This window comes from Diceros bicornis, chromosome 25 (genome assembly GCF_020826845.1).
Source record: "Diceros bicornis minor isolate mBicDic1 chromosome 25, mDicBic1.mat.cur, whole genome shotgun sequence".
NCBI classification, from domain to species: Eukaryota; Metazoa; Chordata; class Mammalia; order Perissodactyla; family Rhinocerotidae; genus Diceros; species Diceros bicornis.
In genome coordinates, this window is record NC_080764.1 from 12,566,644 (window position 1) to 12,585,232 (window position 18,589).

The 18,589-nt window shown below is 58.4% G+C and overlaps 1 protein-coding gene across 1 annotated transcript in view; it reads left to right on the plus strand.

The window, feature by feature from the left end:
- TMPRSS6 (transmembrane serine protease 6) overlaps positions 1 to 15,414 on the plus strand; it is a 38,367-nt gene extending 22,953 nt beyond the window's left edge. Inside the window, exons 11-18 of the mRNA XM_058568419.1 lie at positions 7,763 to 7,908; positions 8,283 to 8,381; positions 9,372 to 9,485; positions 10,779 to 10,895; positions 11,229 to 11,397; positions 12,540 to 12,811; positions 14,542 to 14,678; positions 15,176 to 15,414. Coding sequence (XP_058424402.1) covers positions 7,763 to 7,908; positions 8,283 to 8,381; positions 9,372 to 9,485; positions 10,779 to 10,895; positions 11,229 to 11,397; positions 12,540 to 12,811; positions 14,542 to 14,678; positions 15,176 to 15,334 — 1,213 coding nt within the window. The 3' untranslated portion in view covers positions 15,335 to 15,414. The remainder of the gene's footprint in view (positions 1 to 7,762; positions 7,909 to 8,282; positions 8,382 to 9,371; positions 9,486 to 10,778; positions 10,896 to 11,228; positions 11,398 to 12,539; positions 12,812 to 14,541; positions 14,679 to 15,175) is intronic.
- Positions 15,415 to 18,589: the final 3,175 nt, after the last annotated feature.

An 18,589-nucleotide genomic window follows, 5' to 3' on the forward strand; every position in this document is an offset into this window, starting at 1 on the left:
CCTCCCGTGGCTCCACTTTTGGGAGAGAGAAGGGATCTTGAAGTAGCCTTGTAGAGCCAGGGAGACCCCTCTCCACCTGGGGTCCCAGGACATTGAAGAGAAGATTCTACACCTAACAGCAGGTTGGGCCTCTGCCCTCCCTTCCGACCCTGGGGTTCTGGGGGTCTAAGAGGCTGGGATCCTAATAGGCAAAGTTCTTGATTTCTTGGCTATTTTGAGTAACCAAGATTCCAATACACTGCAATTGGAAGGTTCTAGGACTCTGGAATTCTAGGATTCTGGGGTTGGTGTCCACATCCACCAACCCTTGAACTTTGCTTATCGGTTGATCCTATTCAAAGGCACCAGCCAGACAAAAGGTGAGGGGGATGGATCATGCTCGTTGACTCATCATCCTTTCCAGGGCTTTTGCGACCGATCAGGGACTGTGATTAAAAGGAAAAAGAAGAAATGCCGATGGTGTGAGTGCAGGCCCGTGCTGTCTGGGGGGTGACATCAGGTGGTGTGACTCTGGCCTGTGCTGTTTGGGGAGCGGAAGGCGTCTTGTCCCACGTCTCCAGCACGTGGTGGCATTTCTGGGCATGTCTGCTGTGATCCTTCACGGAGCTCCCTCGGGGCCCCTCTCCACCTGCCTGGGGTCTGCCCAGACTGAGGACGGCTGGGCTCACCCCGCAGCATTACAAGCCCGCAGAGTGACCCTAGGAGTGGCCCATGATTCACAGTTCTTTGAATGATGATAACGTGTTTTCCTGCCACCATCTAACCCCAGAGCTAAATCTGATATCTCGGAGAGGGGCTAGGAAGGAGCTAGAGGGGCCCTGGGTCTGACACTCCTGCCCTCACCCCCACCCCATGGCTATTCCATTAGCCAGGAGCCGGGCACCAAGCTGGGGGCTTAGCATGGAGCATTCAGGTCATTGGCCAATGGTATCATCATTCCATCTCCCAGAGAAGGGCATCGAGGCTCAGCAGGATCAGGTGGCGCCCAGATGGGCCCCAGCCAGGGCGTCTCCCGTGCCCACACCAGCCGTGAGTGGTAGGACACACGACGGTCCACACCACGCTCCCAGGGAGAGCCTTCTTCCTCCCTCCCTGACGCAGCCAGGCGGGATCGGGCAGAGGTATGGGCACTGGGTCCTAGTGACGTCATGAGCTACCCTTGGGTTTTTTTTTTTTTTTTTTTTTGTGAGGAGATCAGCCCTGTGCTAACATCCGCCAATCCTCCTCTTTTTTTTTTTGCTGAGGAAGACGGCCCTGGGCTAACATCTGTGCCCATCTTCCTCCACTTTATATGGGACGCCGCCACAGCATGGCTTGCCAAGCAGTGCGTCGGTGCGCTCCCGGGATCCGAACCAGCGAACCCCGGGCCGCCGCAGCGGAGCGCGCGCACTTAACCGCTTGCGCCACTGGGCCGGCCCCCATACCCTTGGGTTTTAAATGAGGACCTCGGCCGGGGAGTCAACCAAAAGAAGGCTGCAGCGATGGTGGAATTCCAGGCACCGTGACGGATTCCACCGGGGCTGGAGGGGGCTTTCCCTCCCAGGTCTCAAAGCACCAGTGAGCTATGGGAAGTGTGGGCTGGACTGGCCTTCGAGCCCAACCCTCACCCACTATGCAGGTGGGGAAATTGAGGCTAGCGAGGACAAAGGACTTGCCCTCTGTCCTTGTCTTTTTGCCTTAAAGCGGCGGGGACGAACTTCAGGGTGCAGCCAGCTGGTAGGTGGGTGGGGAGCGTGAGGCCTGACGGAGCCCGGCCCTCCATCCCCTCTCCTTTCTCTTCCCAAGCCTCCCCCCGCCTCACGGGGGTTGAGGCTGTGCTCAGGGGAGTCTGGCCACCTGGTTTCTGCATGTGACTCTGGGTACACCCCCTTCCTCATCTGTACAACAAGGGGGTTAGGCCAGCCCAGGGCCCCAATTTTTTATTATTTGCCCACCAGAAAGACGTCTCCCAGTCAGTTGTGTTTATTATTCCTAACGACACGTCGTTCCAGAGCAGGCTGGTGAGGTGGGAAGAGCTTAGGTGTCGAAACCAGACAGAGAGGCTTCAAATCCTGGCTCCTCTCCTTCCTTCTCAGCAAGGACTCACCTCTCCCAGCCTCAGGTAACTCACCTGAAAATGGGCATGAGACAGAACCCCCTCCAGGCAGACTCAGTGAGAGAACAAGTAGGGGACACTGGCTCTGCAGGCCGGGATAACGCACAGCTCCAGAAGGCACCGACCGTGAGTGAAAGCTGGCTCTCGACTCTGTGCCCAGCAGGCACCAAGCTCTGTGGTTCACGGTGCCGTTCCCTTCATCCTCAACAGGCTGGTGAGGAAGCAGGGCCATACTACCTTCATAGACCAACAAGGAGCCTCAGGCACAGAGAGGTGAAGTCACTTGTACAAAGTCACCCAGCTGGTAACTGGAAAAGCTAGAGTTGAGCAAGGCGGTCTGATCCAGAGCGTGTGTGGTTGCGCAGACACGTGCCTGTGTGTGTGTCCCTGCATGTATGCACGCATACGTAAATGTTCACACTCGTGCAGATTCTTTCGTGCAGAGCCTCTGAGCTGCCGTGCCAGCTGTTCACTCTCTTGGCCAAGGCCTTCCCCACCCATCCCTTGGCATCTTGGTGAGGACCAACAGTTTCTGTGGCCCTCACCACTTCCAAGAGCAGCTGGGAAGTCCCATTTCTATCTTCTCAGACCTTTGTTAAGGGTCCAGGGTTTCCAGGTGGAGACTCATGTCCCCCTGCCCCCAGACTCCTGAGTGTCTTAGTGTGGAAGGGAAGGCAGAGGTGTACCTCCAAGCTACAAGCACGGGACAAACCGTTTCCTCTAGTTACGATCTTTTTTGATAATGATCATCCTATGTAGATGCTGGGAAATTCTTTGAATGAGCATTTGTTGGAAAATCTGCTGCGTGGGTGGCAGAGACATGAGAGGTCTGGGGAAAGGTGTAGATTTCCAGGCACCGGGTTTGTAGGGAGGGGGAGGCACAGTCCTTGGGCCCAGAATGGCCATTGACGAGGAGCAACAGATGCTGGGCCAGAGGGAGAGGGTGTCTTACACCTCAGGTGCCAGTGGAGCAATGAGGAAAGGCTGGCCGGGGCTCCCTCCACTGGCTGGGCGTCCTTGGGCACGTCGCCTCCCTCCTCTGAGCCCTTTCTGCCTTCTCCCACCTCCCTGTTTCTACCTGGCTTCTCCTGGTGCCCACCTGACCCTGGCCGAGGCCTCTTGCCCTTTGAGTGGCCTGGAGGCGGGGAGGGACTTGGCCTCCTGAGATCTGGCCACCAGCTGCCTGGTTTCGCAGAACCACTCTGGCTGGGCGTCACCGCAGCTCAGGCTTCCCCCTTTCTGGGAACCTGCCTCCCGCCAGCTTCCTCTCCTGTGATGTCACTTTTCTTGTCATCTGCCCAATCATTTCCACCTCCCTCCCGCCCATGGGGACAGGCGGAACTACTGGCTCTTAGCCTGCTGGAGCCCCCTCTGGCCTGGCCTGGCTATGGGGCGGCCCTTCTGCTCCCCTGAGCCCCTGGGCGGCCAGCACTGCCTGCAGCCACAGAGGCCCCCCGGGCACGGCACGGCTGAGTGTCAGACCTGGTGCTGGGTGCTGGTGATGCGGGAGGTGGAGCCCCAGTGTGCCCTAGATGAGCTCACAGCCTGACAGTGTCAGCAGCTTGCTTTCAGGAAAGTCATTGCCTCATGCACTCCTTAAAACATCCTACGAGGGAGATGTTATCGCCCCCATTTTATAGACGTGAAAACCATCTGTTTGCTGAGGTTGGGTCATAGGCCCAAGGTGACACAGCTGGTTCATATGGCAAAGCTGGGCCTCAGACTCAGCTCTGCAGCTCCAGGTCCAGCACTCTGGCCACCACGTCAGATGGTGTCCTCCCTTGTTAGTGCTTGCCTTCTCTGACCCTTCTTCCCATTTAACCTGTCCTTAGGGAAGGGAATGCACGTGTGCATCCATCCACCCATCCCCCCTTCCATCCACCCATCAATCCACCCACCCATCCTTCCTTCCTTCCATCTATCCATTCTTCCATCCGTCCATCTATCCATCCTTCCATCCGTCCATCCATCCATCCATCCACTCACCCTTCCTTCCATCCACCCACCTTTCCATCCATCTATTCATCTATCCATCCATCCATCTACCCACTCACCCTTCCTTCCTTCCACCTGTCCATCCATCCATCCATCCATCCACCCACCATCCTTCCTTCCTTCCTTCCTTCCATCCATCCACCCTTCCATCCATCCATCCTTCTATCTATCCATCCATCTGCCCACCTTTCCTTCCTTCTGCCTGCTCATGTATCTATCCATCTATCCACTCACCCTCCCGCCCACCCTTCCATCCATCCACCCACCAACTTCCCCCCATCTAATCTTTCTTGAATTCTTCCCTGTGTGGAGTTGCTGATATGCAAGAAGGTTGACATTGTCCCTGCTTACCGTCTGGGTGAGGCAAGAAGGAAAAATCCCCAAATCCAGAGAGGTGAGAAAGGAAGGCAGGCCACAGTGCAAAAATGTACTTTCAGACTCCCACACTTTGTAGCTGTGATGAGAGGTGGGCTCCACAGCCTTCAGACTTCTGGTGCTTCTCGGAGGGGGCCTGTCGGGGAGACGGTGGCATTTGGTGAATGGGAAGGAACTAGAGAGCCAGAGCGTGCATACCCTCCCCCAGAAGGCTCTGCAGCAGGAACCCGAAACGCAGAGGTGTGAGGCAGCCAGGCTGGTGCGTTGTTCCACAAAGCAGGCTGCGTGGGGGAGAGTGGGAGTGGTAGGGACCTGGTTAGCACGGCCGCATGTGCCCTGCCTAATTCAGGTGGCCTCTGATTACTTCCAGTCAGTGTTTCTAGGGCTTATTTTTCAGGAGAAGCAAGAATCTAGATTATTATGTGAAATTAGCTGGCAACTAAATTTGAAAAAAATGTTTTAATATTGCACAGACTAAACAGAGCATCTTTAAGTTGAGTGACTCAGCCTGAGTCACCAGATTGCAGCCTCTGCCGTGAATTCTTGTCTGGTCCCTAAGAACAGACAGCCTCGCCCCAGGGATTCTGCCACCCCACGCCTGCCCCGGGCCTCCAGGCGAGAACCAAATGCTGCCCAGGCTGGGCAGGCTCCTGGGGCACCAGGCTGAGCCACGGGCTGATTCTGGAATTCTCTCTCGGACACCAGCAGAGAAAACACCCTGTCGGCAGGTGCTGGTACCTTAGAGTCCCTGGCCAAGGCTGGGGGTGACCATGCAGCCCTCGAATTCTTCTAGATTGAAATGTTCTGCTCCTCTCCATCCCGGCTCTGGCTCCTTCCCTGTCTCCACATCTCCCTGGGACTGTGTGGAGACAGCACCCCGTACCCCTGAATCTTCAGTATATTCCGGGATGCATTTGACTCTTCATTTGCCTGCAGTATTTCCCAGCCCCTGGCTGTCCTGTCTGCTCCCCAGGGCAATTCTCTGGGGATGAAAATCCATGATAACATTTATTTATGCACTTCAAAAACAAACAAACCACAAAACCCGCTTGTTTCCTTAGGTGTGAAAGGACAAGAAGGGCCAGGCTTGCTCGGGGGCGCCCCCTGGTGGCGCCTTGTCCCCTTCTGGTCCCCCTGGGCTGTGGGAATCGTGGTGCACAGCACTGGTTCTCAGAATTTTCCATCTCGGGACACCTTTAAAATTATCAAGCATCCCAAAGAGTTTTTATACAGGTTATATAATCTATATTTAAAGCACTAGTAATTAAAGAAAATTTAAAAATATATATCAATTCATTTAAAATAATAATAAACATATTCCATTTTATGAAAAATTAATTATATTTTCCAAAACTAAAAACATTTGATGAGAAATCATTTCACATTTTTTCAATTTTATTTAATAACTGGATTAATAGACCACAACCAGATGCCCCATCTGCTTCCGCATTCAGTCAGTTATATAGCACATACCACAGTCTCTGGAAAATTCCACTGTATCTTTATGAGAGAATGAGAGTGAAAAGGGCAAATGAGATCTGAGCATTATTATGAACGTGATTTTTACTTTGGACCCCAGGGGTCTCCAGACCACGCTTTGAGAACTGTTCATGGGTAAGTGGGCAAGAACACGGTCCTTGTGGCCAGACAGTACCTATAGGGAGGCTGTACCATAGGCCAGGTCTGTTGGGGACATGGGGGACGTGAGGGCTCAGCCCCTGGAGCTCATGTTGCAGTGAGAGTCAGGGGCCCACCTCCCCCCAGAGCAGGCTGGGTGGGTTCCCCTGGGTCCTGAGGAGGCTGGATTCTGGCCCAGCATGGCACTTGCCTTCAGAAGCCTCATCTGGAAAATGGGATGAGAACCATTCCTCCCTCACGGAGTGGAGCTGCTGTGAGAATCTCGAAACCCCTGTACAACCAGGCCTTGCGATGCTGCTGCCGATGCCGATGAGGGAGGGGCCGGACGGGAATGTCCAGCTGTGTCCAGCCCCAGCCCCACACCGTGAGATGTTAAAACAACTCCGATGCTCTTCCTTAGGTGTTCATTGATTAACTCTTTGATTAATTAATTGAAGTGTAAGTGCTTGCCATGTTCTAGAAGTTCTGAGGAAGGACCTGGTCCCTGGGAATTAGGCGACCTGCTCTGTGGGCTGTTCCCATCGTGCTTTGGGGCATCCCCATCTGCTTCCTTCTACCTTCTCTGCTGGGGCATTTTCGCCTCTCTCTGGAGATCTTTCAACCCATGTTCTGGGTGTGTTTCCCTCATCTGTAAAGGCATTCCTATTTGTTCTGTGGGGGTACACCCTTTCCTGTGTGGGACATTCCTACGAGCTGATGAGTTCTGTGAGGGTGTCCCACCTGGGAAGGGACGGGGCCCCAGCTGCTCTCTGGGGAGGGTCCTGCCACTCTCGGGGAGCAGTTGCTCCCGCTCCGTGGAATCACGCCCACTTGCTCTGTGAGCTGAGGGACGCCCAGACACCCTGTGGGATGAGCCCCTGTGCCCCCCACCCTGGGGATGGGAAGATTCCCACCTGCTCTCTGGGGAGAACTCTGCCTCTCTGTGGAGGCTTTTCCACCTGCTCTGCATCATCATGGGGGAGGCAGGGTCCACCAGGGATGTGAGGGTCCTCCTATGGTTGGGGGATGGTCCGCCCACTGTGGCCACACATGGAGAAGGTGCTGCCCATCCGTACTACACTACTGGTCCTGGGAGCAGGACTGGGGCCTCCATCTTGCGCAGAGAGTCACAGGGACAAACAGGGCTGTGGAGGCTTCTCCATGGGAGGGACCGTGCCTGGACGGGGAGCACGGCTGCCTTCTCACCCCATACGGAGCACAAGGGGATCGTCTTCTCCTGGCTACAGAGAGGAGGCCAGTCAAGGATTTTTGCCTCTACTGACACATGAAAGCCTTTTGTCAGATCTCAGGTCAACAGAGATGATAATTTCCCTTCTTTTATAAGGGAGGAAAGTGAGGCTCAGAGGAGGACCATGACTAGCTAGAATCTCACAGCTCCTGGGTGACTGCGACTAGAATCCAGACTTTGAATTTTATCCTGGAGGCAATGGGGAGCCATTGAAGGTTTTGGGGCAGGGGAGTGACACAGCCAGGCTGCTTTCTAGAAGATGACTCTGGGGGTGAGCGGTCACCCAAGGGAGAAATCAAGACAGAGCAGGTGCGGGTAGGGATGCGTCTCCCCCTTCCTCTCCAGCTGCCCTGTCCGTGCACGAGGACCCAGGCTGTCCCTTCCCCCGGACCAGTCCATGTGGCCCTGAGTCTGTCTCTGCTCTCCCCCAGGTTGTGTGGCCTGCGCACGCTGCAGCCCTACGCAGAGAGGATCCCGGTGGTGGCCACCGCTGGCATCACGATCAACTTCACCTCCCAGATCTCCCTCACCGGCCCCGGCGTGCAGGTGCACTACAGCCTGTACAACCAGTCGGACCGTGAGTATGGGCAGGTGGGGGGGCAGGGCGGCGCCCCCGGAGCCCCCGCAGCCCCTCCCTGCCTCTTTGCCAACCCTGGAAGCACCAAGAGGCTGGACAAAAGGAATGTGTGTGTGCATGTGTGTATGCACACATGGGCACAAACGTATGCAGCTTTGTGTGTGTCCACATGTGCAAGGCAGTCACATGTGTTACTGGGTATACATACTCATACATAGCCGCGTGTGTGCTGCACACGTGCCTAGACATGTATGTCCCCGTGGACCATGTATACAGGCACATGTACATGGGGGGTCCACGTGTGAGCACAGGTGGGGTGCGTCTGCATGTGCCTCCATGATGATGCGTGTCCTAACGGCACCCTCCCCTTCCAGCCTGCCCTGGAGAGTTCCTCTGCTCTGTGAATGGACTCTGCGTGCCCGTGTGCGATGGTGTCAAGGACTGCCCCAATGGCCTGGATGAGAGAAACTGCGGTGAGCAGCCTGCCTGTCTGGTCCCTCCTCTCTCCTCTCCTTCCCCGTGCTGAGCTGAGCCCACCCTTTCGAGTAGAGGCCCCCCACAAGCGGTTCCCGTTATCAGCATCCAGGAAGTAGGGCTCTCTCGCTGTGCTGAGATGGTGAGATGGAAGCCCAGAGTGGGAAACTGACCTCCCAGGGCCACCCCGTGGGGCAGTGGCAGGGACAAGCTGGGACCCAGGTCTCTGGACTCCCAGCTCAGGGCTTCTCCCCATCAGGCCATCACTCCCAGCCATCTGTCCTGGCCAGCCACCCAAGGAGGAACATCCAAGAAGGCTGAGGGCAGCACCAGGAAGGGGAGCTGTTAAGCAGGGACAGGCAGGCCCTGGGTGGCCCAGGAGAGAATCCTTCGTGTCCCTCCCTTGGGTGGGGTCCTCACCCCTCCACTTCAGGGGTTCAGACTGGAGCTGTCAACTCTTACTGGAGTTGTGCCCACCACTGCCCAGCCCTGGCAGAATGGGCTCAGGGAGCTGGTGGTCCCCAGGCCAGGGATCTCTCGGAATAATACCTCTTCCTCTGCATCCTGGCTTCTGGGCCCCGTGTCGCCATCAGGGCAGGCTGTTCCAGTCTGATCTCCCCAGCCCTCTCCCCTCTCCCATCCCATCAGTTTTAAACATGTGGGGAGAGAAGCAGGAGGGAAGGGAGATGTGTCTGCCTCTGTGATGATCCTGCCCTCGCGCTGGGGAAGGTGCCTCATATTTGGAACCAGAACATCTGGCTTCAAGTTCTGGCCCAGCCAGGTGACCTTGGACAAGTCACTTCATTCCTGTCTCCACCAATGAAATGGGGTGTCTCATAGGGTTGCTGTGAAACTCAGGTGTAAGACAGCTGAGAAAGAGATTTGTGACCATGACATGCAATACAATGCATGTTCTACAGGCAGCGCCAAGTCCCAGCCTGGTTCCTCTGCCTTCCTCCTACCTATCCCCTCTCTGTGTCCCCACACAGTGTGCAGAGCCACATTCCAGTGCCAAGAGGACAGCACATGCATCTCCCTGTCCAGGGTCTGTGACCGGCAGCCTGACTGTCTCAACGGGAGTGACGAAGAGCAGTGCCAGGAAGGTAGGACGGGGTCAGACCAGGTATCTAGAGGGAAACCTAAGAATGGGTTTAGCCAGACAGCCCAGCTCTTCTGCATGCTTCTTTGGCAAAGGTTTCTGCCATCTTGTTCAAACACCAACCCATTTGTATGTACGCCTATATGTCCGTCTGTCCGTCCGTCCACCCACCCACCCACCCATCCATCCATCCATCCATCTTCTTGTCTCCCCAACCAGCCTGTCTGTCCCTTGATTCATACATCCACTCATTCATCCATCCATCAGCCTGTCCAATCACCCATCTCCCTATCCACTGAACTGTCCATCTACCCATTTATTGGTTTACCCAACTACCTGTCTGTGTGTCCATTGTTCCATCCTCCATCCATGCACCCATGAATGCAGCTACACGTGCATCCATCCACTGACCTCTCTAACTACCTGTTAGTCCATTGGTCCTTACATCCACTCATTTATCCATCATTCTAGCTGTTTGTCAGTCTCCCTAGGGGACTATCAATCCACCCAATCTCCTGCCTGTGTCCATTGTTTTATCCATCCATCCCTCCATCATCCTTCCAAATGACCAACCAACCAGCACTTGCAGACTGCCCAGTGATAGGTGATGCAGGGTGAGGAAGTGGGAATAAAAGACACGAGAGATGTGGTCCCTGCCCTCCGGGGATTATCTGTTAGCAGAAAGACATGGATGGGCAACTCTCTGGCCCAACGCCTTCTGGACATCATGCCCAGTAGCATGGGAAGACTGGACGGCAGGGAGGAGATCAGGCAGGGAAAGCTTCCTAGAGGAGGCAGGCTTGGAACAGGGCCTTGAAGAGGTATGATTTAAATAGGCAGGAGGAAGGGAGACCGGGCGAAGACTGGGAGGTGGAAGAGAAAGTTCTTCATGGTGAAGACAGTGCGGAGCAGCCGGGCGGCTGGGGGGAGCAGGGCCTGGAGGACTGCCAGGCTAGGTGAGGAGCCTAGTCTGAAAGCGGAGGCACAGCTCTGCCTTCAGATGCCACACCTGTGGGGGTGGCATGACCCTGTGATCGGGAGCCCCAGTCTGAGAGGGGAGACACAGCCTTGCTCTCAACAGACCAGTCTGTGGGGGGCCGGAGGTTGGGGAGGGGCATGGCCTGCCTTTAGAAGACCCTAAAGGAGGCCCAGGGGACCCTTCAGTGTGATCAAGAGACCCCTCCCCTGCCACCTCCTGGCCTCCTCCAGGCTCCGTGTTCCCTGAGTCTTGTTTTGGAGGCTCCCTTGGGCTCAGAGACCCACCCTCTGTGCCCCGCCCTCACCCCCTCTATCCCAGGGGTGCCTTGTGGGACATTCACCTTCCAGTGTGAGGACCGCAGCTGTGTGAAGAAGCCCAACCCGCAGTGTGACGGGCTGCCCGACTGCAGGGACGGCTCAGACGAGCAGCACTGTGGTGAGCCTGCCCTGCCCAGCTGCCCAGGGGTCTCTGACAGGGTGTGGTGGGCAGAAGACCCTCTCCGCTTGCTGGTCCCCAGAGCACGGGAGGGAGGGAGGTGCCCACACCAGGCAGCTGGAGGGAGATCTCACCGTTTGTCCCTCTGTCTGTCTCTATCCCGCCTCTGCCCCCTCATCTCGATGATGCTGCCTCTCTCTTCCTCCCTCTCTCCTTCACTCTCTTTCCCTGTCTCACCGTCTCTTTCCCCTTCTCTGTCTCCCTCTGTCTCTGGTTCTCACTGGCCTTGCTCCTGCCCCCCTCCCTCTGTTCATCCCTGCCCCCCACCCCCAGACTGTGGCCACCAGGGCCCCTCCGGCCGCATCGTGGGCGGGGCAGTGTCCTCGGAGGGGGAGTGGCCGTGGCAGGCCAGCCTCCAGGTTCGGGGCCGACACATCTGTGGGGGGGCCCTCATCGCCGACCGCTGGGTGATAACAGCTGCCCACTGCTTCCAGGAGGACAGGTGAGGGGGAGGGCGTGGGGACGGAGACCCTGGGAGATGGGGGAGGGAAGGCCGTGTGTCTGAGATCTAAGCAGACAGAGGGAACGGTGGGAGAGGCCCCCAGACTGGCTGTTCCAACACTTGGGTTCAGTCCCGGCTCCTCCATGAACATACTCTGTGCCCAGGGACAGGTTGCTCAACTTCTCTGTGCTTTACTTTTGATATGTTGCTTTAAGCTGGGTCATTCATTCATTCATTTACTCATTCATTCACTCACTCATTCATCCATTCAGCAATATTTGTTGTGTTCCTGCTACATGCCAGGGGGTATGACAGAGCAGAGAACTGCCCGATCTTGTCACAGGCCATGACCCCTCCCCAGGTGTGCCTGTGACCTGGTGGGTGGGGCCTGAGGAGCCTCCAAGAGGGGACTTCTTGCCCAGCCCCAAAGACATCCTTCCCATCTGCACGGTGGGCTGATAACATCCGCTCTCCACCCCCAGCCCCACCTTCTGGGGCCCCAGACCCCACCCCAGCACAGCCTGCTCTGGACTCCTCTCCTCTCACCTCTTCCTCCATCCCGGGTCTACACGGTCCCCAGCCGAAGGAGCCACCAGGGCACCCCCTCCTCCCCTTACATCCAGAGCCAGGCAGCAAGTCCTCTCAGTGCTCCAGACGAGCCCTCAGCCACTGCCCGTCCACACTGCCCCCATCACCCCTGGGTCCCCCGGGGCAGCCCAGAGCTCAGCTCCCTTTTGCAGCCTCTGCTCTGGTTCCGGGGTGCTCTCTCTGGGTGCCGTCTGACCACCTCACCCTTTCACTCCATCCCTGGCTCCCCACTGCCCACGAGGTGAAGAAAGACCTGGACGCTGATCTGGCATCCAGGGGTTTACGCTGCCCAGTCTCTGCCCATTTCACAGATGAGGAGACTGAGGCCTGGAGAGGTGCACACATATCTGGGGAGGGATGAAGCTTGGGCTGGAACCCAGGCAGGCCGACTCCAGGGTGGACACTGAACACTGTACCACCCACCAGCTACGCGGCCTTCCAGAGCAGGGAAGGGATGGGTGTGGAGGATGCTGTCCCAGGTGGGAAGCTGGTTCTCCTAAGGGTCTGGGGTAGGAGAGGCAGCCGCTGAGCGAGTTCACCCTCCCCGCCCCCAGCATGGCCTCGCCGGCGCTGTGGACCGTGTTCCTGGGCAAGGTGTGGCAGAGCTCACGCTGGCCTGGCGAGGTGTCCTTCAAGGTGAGCCGCCTGCTTCTGCACCCGTACCACGAGGAGGACAGTCACGACTACGATGTCGCCTTGCTGCAGCTCGACCATCCGGTGGTGCGCTCGGCCGCCGTGCACCCCGTCTGCCTGCCCGCGCGCTCCCACTTCTTCGAGCCAGGCCTGCACTGCTGGATCACCGGCTGGGGCGCCCTGCGCGAGGGCGGTGAGCGGGGAGAAGGGTGCGGCCCGCACTACGGGACATCCGGGTCCGGGGAGGGCGGGGCAAGGGGGCCCCAGGCTCCACCCCCTGGGCCCTCTGGTCCTGGGGTTAAATTGGGCCGGATCTAACTCACAGAAGAAAACCACCTTTTACTACGGCTGTGGGCCCCTCCCTCCTGGGCCTTCCATTCCTTCTGGAAGGGCATTTAAGGAGAACAGAGGTTATGGGAGGTAATCTTGGGGGATATGTGTGGGATGAAGGGTCAGGCCAGGGACCCCACGGCCCACAGGCAAGCTCCAACCCTCTGCTCCTTGTTCAGTGTGTGTGTGTGGCTCTCAGTTATTAATACTTTCTGTATCGAAGTTGGATTTTAGGAGAACATCACTTCATTTAATCCACCCAGTAACCCTACTGGTGGGCATTATGGCCCCACTGTATGGATGGGAAAACCAAGGCTCAGAGACATGTAGCAACTGCTCAAAGTCACACAGCCAGAGAGAGATGGAGCAGAGACTAGAACCTAGGACTGCCTGACCCCAGACCCCCGCTGTTCCAGTTCCTGCCTCTCAGAAACAGGGAGTTTCTCCCCTTCCCACCTAAATTGACTGTCCCTTGAGGCCACGTCTCAGTTCTGTGAACACAGGCCGGGCTGGCCTAACCTCAGCCATGCCTGGCACCGCTCGTGGTGGCTGCTTTAAAACTGTGTACAGTGATTTACAATCTGGAGGCAGGCAGGGCCGTGGAGATAATTTAAAGATTGGGGAAACTGAGGCTCAGATGAAGAGCGACTTGTCCAAGAGAAGGATGGAGAATAGAGGTAAAGCAAGGGTTGGTTCATTCATTCATTCAACAACACATTTATGAGCACCTACTCTATGCCAGGCATAGAGTTGGGCAAAGGGGATACAGAGATGGAAAGAGACCATTCTGGGGGAAGACAGACAGTGCTAAGAGCCGACACAGATGGGGAGGTACAGGGGGCAGTGGCAGCCCAGAGGAGGGACCCACACAGACGGATCTGGGAGGCGTCCAGAGGAGGGGCGGGCTAAGCTGAGGCTTGGAGGATGTGGGCAGTGTCCAGCGGAGGGGAAAGGTGTTCCTGGTGAGGGCACAGATGACAACCCAGGGAGCCCGAGAACAGGTGGATCTGGGTGAGGATCGGAGGGAAGGACAGGCAGGGCCTCGCAGGCCACCCTGAGGATCTTGAGCCAAGGAGTTTTCCTCTTGCCCTGCACTTTAGAACCACTTGGGGGGCTTCGAGAAAAACACTGCCCGCCCCCAGCGGAATAGACTAGATCTCCGGATGGGACCAGGCACAGCACATGTTGAAGTTCCCCGGGGTTCTAACACACAGCCCCCGTGGAGAAGTACTGGGCTGGACAATGGGGAGATGCTGATGAGTTTTAGGCAGAGAGTGGAGGGGTCAGATGTGTGCTCTGGAAAAATGCCCCCAGGGCTGTCACAGCAGAGGGGAGGTGGCCAAGGGGCCTCAAGCAGGAGGAGGGAGGGGGAGAGAAGCTGGAGGGGACAGTAGTCACAATAGGCTTTGGGTGGGGGCTTTGTCCCCAGGAGCAGAGGAGGAGCCAGAACAGAGTGACGGTGAGGCGGAGGGGCAGAGGGTGGGCAGAGCAGGAGAGGTGGAGGGGGGCTCCTGAGATGCAAGGGGAATGGGGGGCGGGGGCCCCCGGGCCCCTCAGATCTTCTCACCTCTGCCCTCTCCCCGCACCGGGCAGGCCCCACTAGCAACAGTCTGCAGAAGGTGGACGTGCAGCTGATCCCGCAGGACCTGTGCAGCGAGGCCTATCGCTACCGGGTGACGCCCCGCATGCTGTGTGCCGGCTACCGCAAGGGCAAGAAGGACGCCTGCCAGGTGAGTCCCCGGGGGGTGAGGGGAGGGCGGGCGGGCGACGCTCACACCACCAGGGCCTGGCCCTCTGCTCACATCAGTCTGCACATCACCTCCCAGCCAGCTGGGGATGGCTTTCCCCACTTTACAGATGAGGACACTGAGGCTCGGGGACGGGGAGGGACTTGCCCCAGGTTGCAGAAAGAGACCCGTTCTCAAACCCAGTTCTGCTCCTTGCAAGGCCACGTGGTAGAGAGGACTAGAAGGAGCCCACAGGAGGCAGGCAGAGGTGTGTGGGGCGTGGGGACACCTATCCACAGTTCCACGGCAGCCAGGACCCGCTGGAGGCCAGGCTGGGCTGGTTTGGGCTCTCTCCATTTCTCAGGTGGGGGGAAGCAGACGCTTCAAAAGGGGATGTGACTTTCTTGCTGTCGCTCAGAAAATTCCTGCCGTGAGGACACTCGCCTGGAGCGGGGTGCCCTTACCCTGATGAGGCCCTGTCTCTCCTCTCCCTGCTTCAGGGCGACTCAGGCGGTCCGCTGGTGTGCAGGGAGCCCAGTGGCCGCTGGTTCCTGGCGGGGCTGGTCAGCTGGGGCCTGGGCTGCGGCCGGCCCAACTACTTCGGCGTCTACACCCGCATCACGGGCGTAATTGGCTGGATCCAGCAGGTGCTGACGTGAGGTGCTGCCCGCGGCAGAGCTGGGGCCCACCTCTGGAACTCAGAGGGCCCACGGCACCAGCCAGGTGGGGGGCGAGTGTTCTGGGGGCGGCAGGGCCCTGCGGGGGCAGGAAGGAGTGTCGTTCCCCCCCCCAGCCTGCTCCCTGGCATCTGCCCCAGGGAGGGCAGAGGAGCGGGGAGGGCCATCAGCTGGCCATCAAGACACCAGGCCCGGCGGGGGGCTTCACATCCAGGCCTGTCGCCTCCCAACTCTCTCTCCCCCTTCCCCATCCTCCACCGCTGACTTTGGGGGGAAACAGTTCAGTGGTGATAATGCGGCTTCCAGGTCCCAGTAGGAGTGGCTGATCACACCTGCCCCCCAGGGCAGCATCCACTCTATTCCATCCTGTGAAGCCCTGGCCTCACTGGAGGGGTGGGGATGGAAGGAGCCCCCGAGGAGGGGCCCTCAAAGCCCTGGAGACAGCCAAGTGGGCCAGCTGCCACCGTAAGCCAAAGGGTGGGGGGCCCCAGTCCAGGGTCCTCGCCCACCCCCACCTGCCCCGCCCTGCTCCTGCCTTCACTGCCGGCTCTCAGCTGGCGGTGAGCTCAGCTGCCCTGTGGAATAAAGCCATCTGACCCAAGGCCCTGTCGGGGGTGTGAATGGGGCCCGGGCACCAGCATCACGCCCTTGACCAAGCAGATTCTGCTTCCTGCGCAGCCTCTTGGCCAAGTGTCCAGAAGGCCAAGGTGGGGTCAGCGGGGGCAGCCGTGGCCTCCAGGGCAGCTGCCCAAGTCCCAGGAGCAACCCTGGGAAGGCAATGGTTTGGTGGCCCTCACGTCAGAGTGAGGGATGGGACAAGTGATGGGCTCTTTCTGGAACCCTGCGAGGAAACTGAGGCTGAGAGAGAGGCAGAGACGGCCTCCAGATCGCACGAGGGGTTAGGAGTGGAGTCTGTGCGGAAGCCCTGCCCCTGGTTCCCAGTCCACCACTTCCCTCCAGTACCACACTCCCTTTGATTCTCTGAGTCGTTTAGTCAGGAGGCAGCTCACAGGCTCCTGCTGTGTGCTGAGTACTGTGCTGGGGCCACAGGGATGCACAGAACCTGGCTCCCAATCTCAGGAGGGGTGGGGATGACGATCCAGCATGAAGGGGCTTTGGGGCAGCCTGTAACTCGGGAAGTCAGGGAAGGCTGCCTGGTGGAGGTGAGTCTTGAGTTGGGGCTCAAAGGTGGCCAAGATGGGGAAGGGCATTCCGGGAAGGAGAACAGCATGTGCAAAGGCATAAAGTCCCCAAAGAACGTGGCATATGAGGGAACAGGAAGCCATTAGTTAGAACAGAAGTTCAGAGGGGGAGGACTGAAGAGGAATTTGGAGGGGCGAACTGAGATCAGATGACAAAGAGCTTGGAGTTGAGCTAAGGACTTGACCCTGAGTGCTCTGGGGAGCCATGGAAGGCTCTATAGCAGAGGAGTGACACATGAGGGGACTCACATTTTAGAGCCACCACTGGCACCAGTGTGGAGGGGGCAGCAGCCTGGGGAGGAGGCCACTGCAGAACTCCAGGAAGGAGAGGATGGGGCCTGGACCGAGCGGGGCAGTAGGGATGGACTGGGGGATTGTTTAGGGTCACCTCAGTAGATGAGGCTGGGCTGAGGGAGGAGTCACCCGGGTCCACTCCCAGGGGTCTGGCCTGAGCAGCTGGGCCAGTGGAGGACCCACTGCCTGCCCTGGGACACTGGGGAGGGAAAGGCTCTGGGAAGGTGTCATGAACTCGGGGTGCCTCTGGGAGGGAGATGTCCAGGAGGCAGGTGGAGTTTGAGGGAGAGGTCTGGAGGGGGGATTTCAGAGCCACCATCCATGGAAGGCGGTCCAGGGAAGACTGAGGAGTGGGGGACTCAGACTGCAGACATGGGGGCCCTGAGTGGGAGCTGAAGGGTGTGGCCAGAGGCTGGAGGGGATCTGAGGGGAGTCTTAGCAACCAAGGCTGTGGCCGAGTGGGGGTGGTCAGGGAGGGCCGCTGGGCCGGCCCTGGGGTGGCTGGTGCCCTCTCGGCGCAGCGGTGGAGGTGAGGAATGGGGGAGTCAGGTGTGGACAAGCTTTTCTTGAAGCCCAGCCGGGAGAAGGAAGGGGGAGCCTCAGAGGGGACCTAGACTAGAGGGGATTTCAAAGACAGGGAGCAGCTACGCGTCTTTGGGTGGATGAGCAGGCCTGGGGCTGGCAGAGGGGAGCCGCACCTGCTGGGCTTCAAGCTCCCCCACCTGCTGGGTCCCGCCTGCGGGAGACGGAGCAGAGGGAGCCGCCGCTGTGGGGGACGCCTTTGGGGTGGGGATGGGATGTTCAAGTTCCACCCCAGTAGCCTTTCACGGTCCTCAGAGGGAGTTCTCAGAGGGGCAGCAGAACACAGCATTGGGGGCCTTGCTAAAATGCAAATTCATGGCCCCACCCCAGTCTTAATTATTCAGAGTTGGGGGCGGGGGCGGGTAACCTGTTCCTATAACAAGCCTCCTGCTGACTCTCTGCAGGCTGGACACTCTCTGAAGGTGGACACAAAAAGTGAGGTCAGCTTCAGCGAGCACAGTGTCCACGGGGAGGCGGCGAGGCCCCCAGACTCAGGGGGGCGGGAGGAGCCTCACCCGGCCCTGAGGAGGGCCTCATCCTGGGGGACCGCTGCTCTGCAGGGATGTCCCAGCAGCGCTGAGTTGCTGGGGGCAGAGGGAGCAAGGTGGGGACCAGCAGGAGGAAGGAGGTGAGGGAAGTGGTGGGGGCCGTGGGGGGGGCCTAGCTGGAGCCAGGGCCTGGGTGTTGTATTTCCTAGGCCTTGGGGCAGAGGGTGGGGCAGAGGGTGGGGTAGGGGGGGTGGAGGTGACGAACAGGAGTCATGGCAGGAAGAGGGGGCATCCTGGGAGGCTAGGATGGAGCACAGGCAGCCTCGGGCAGTGCAGAGTGAAGCCAGTGAGCAGAGGGCCATCGGGCATGGGGTGAGGCTGGGAAGTGGGGGGACAGGGAGCCTGGCTTGGAGGACCTGGACCCCTGCTTCCAGGAGCCCAATTCCCTACCCCCTCAGTGCCCTCAGCTGGCCTAGGGCTGCCTGGAGGAAGGGACCTGCCTGACTGCAGAGGGCTGGGCCTTAGAAGTTATCTGGTCCAACCTCCCACTTTACAGATGAGGAAACTGAGGCCCAGAGAGGGGCAGGCACTTGCCCAAGTTCCCCTAGCAAGGCGGAGTTGGTGCCCTCGGTGTTCAGCCACTGGGCAGCGGATCCAGCCATGGTAACCTG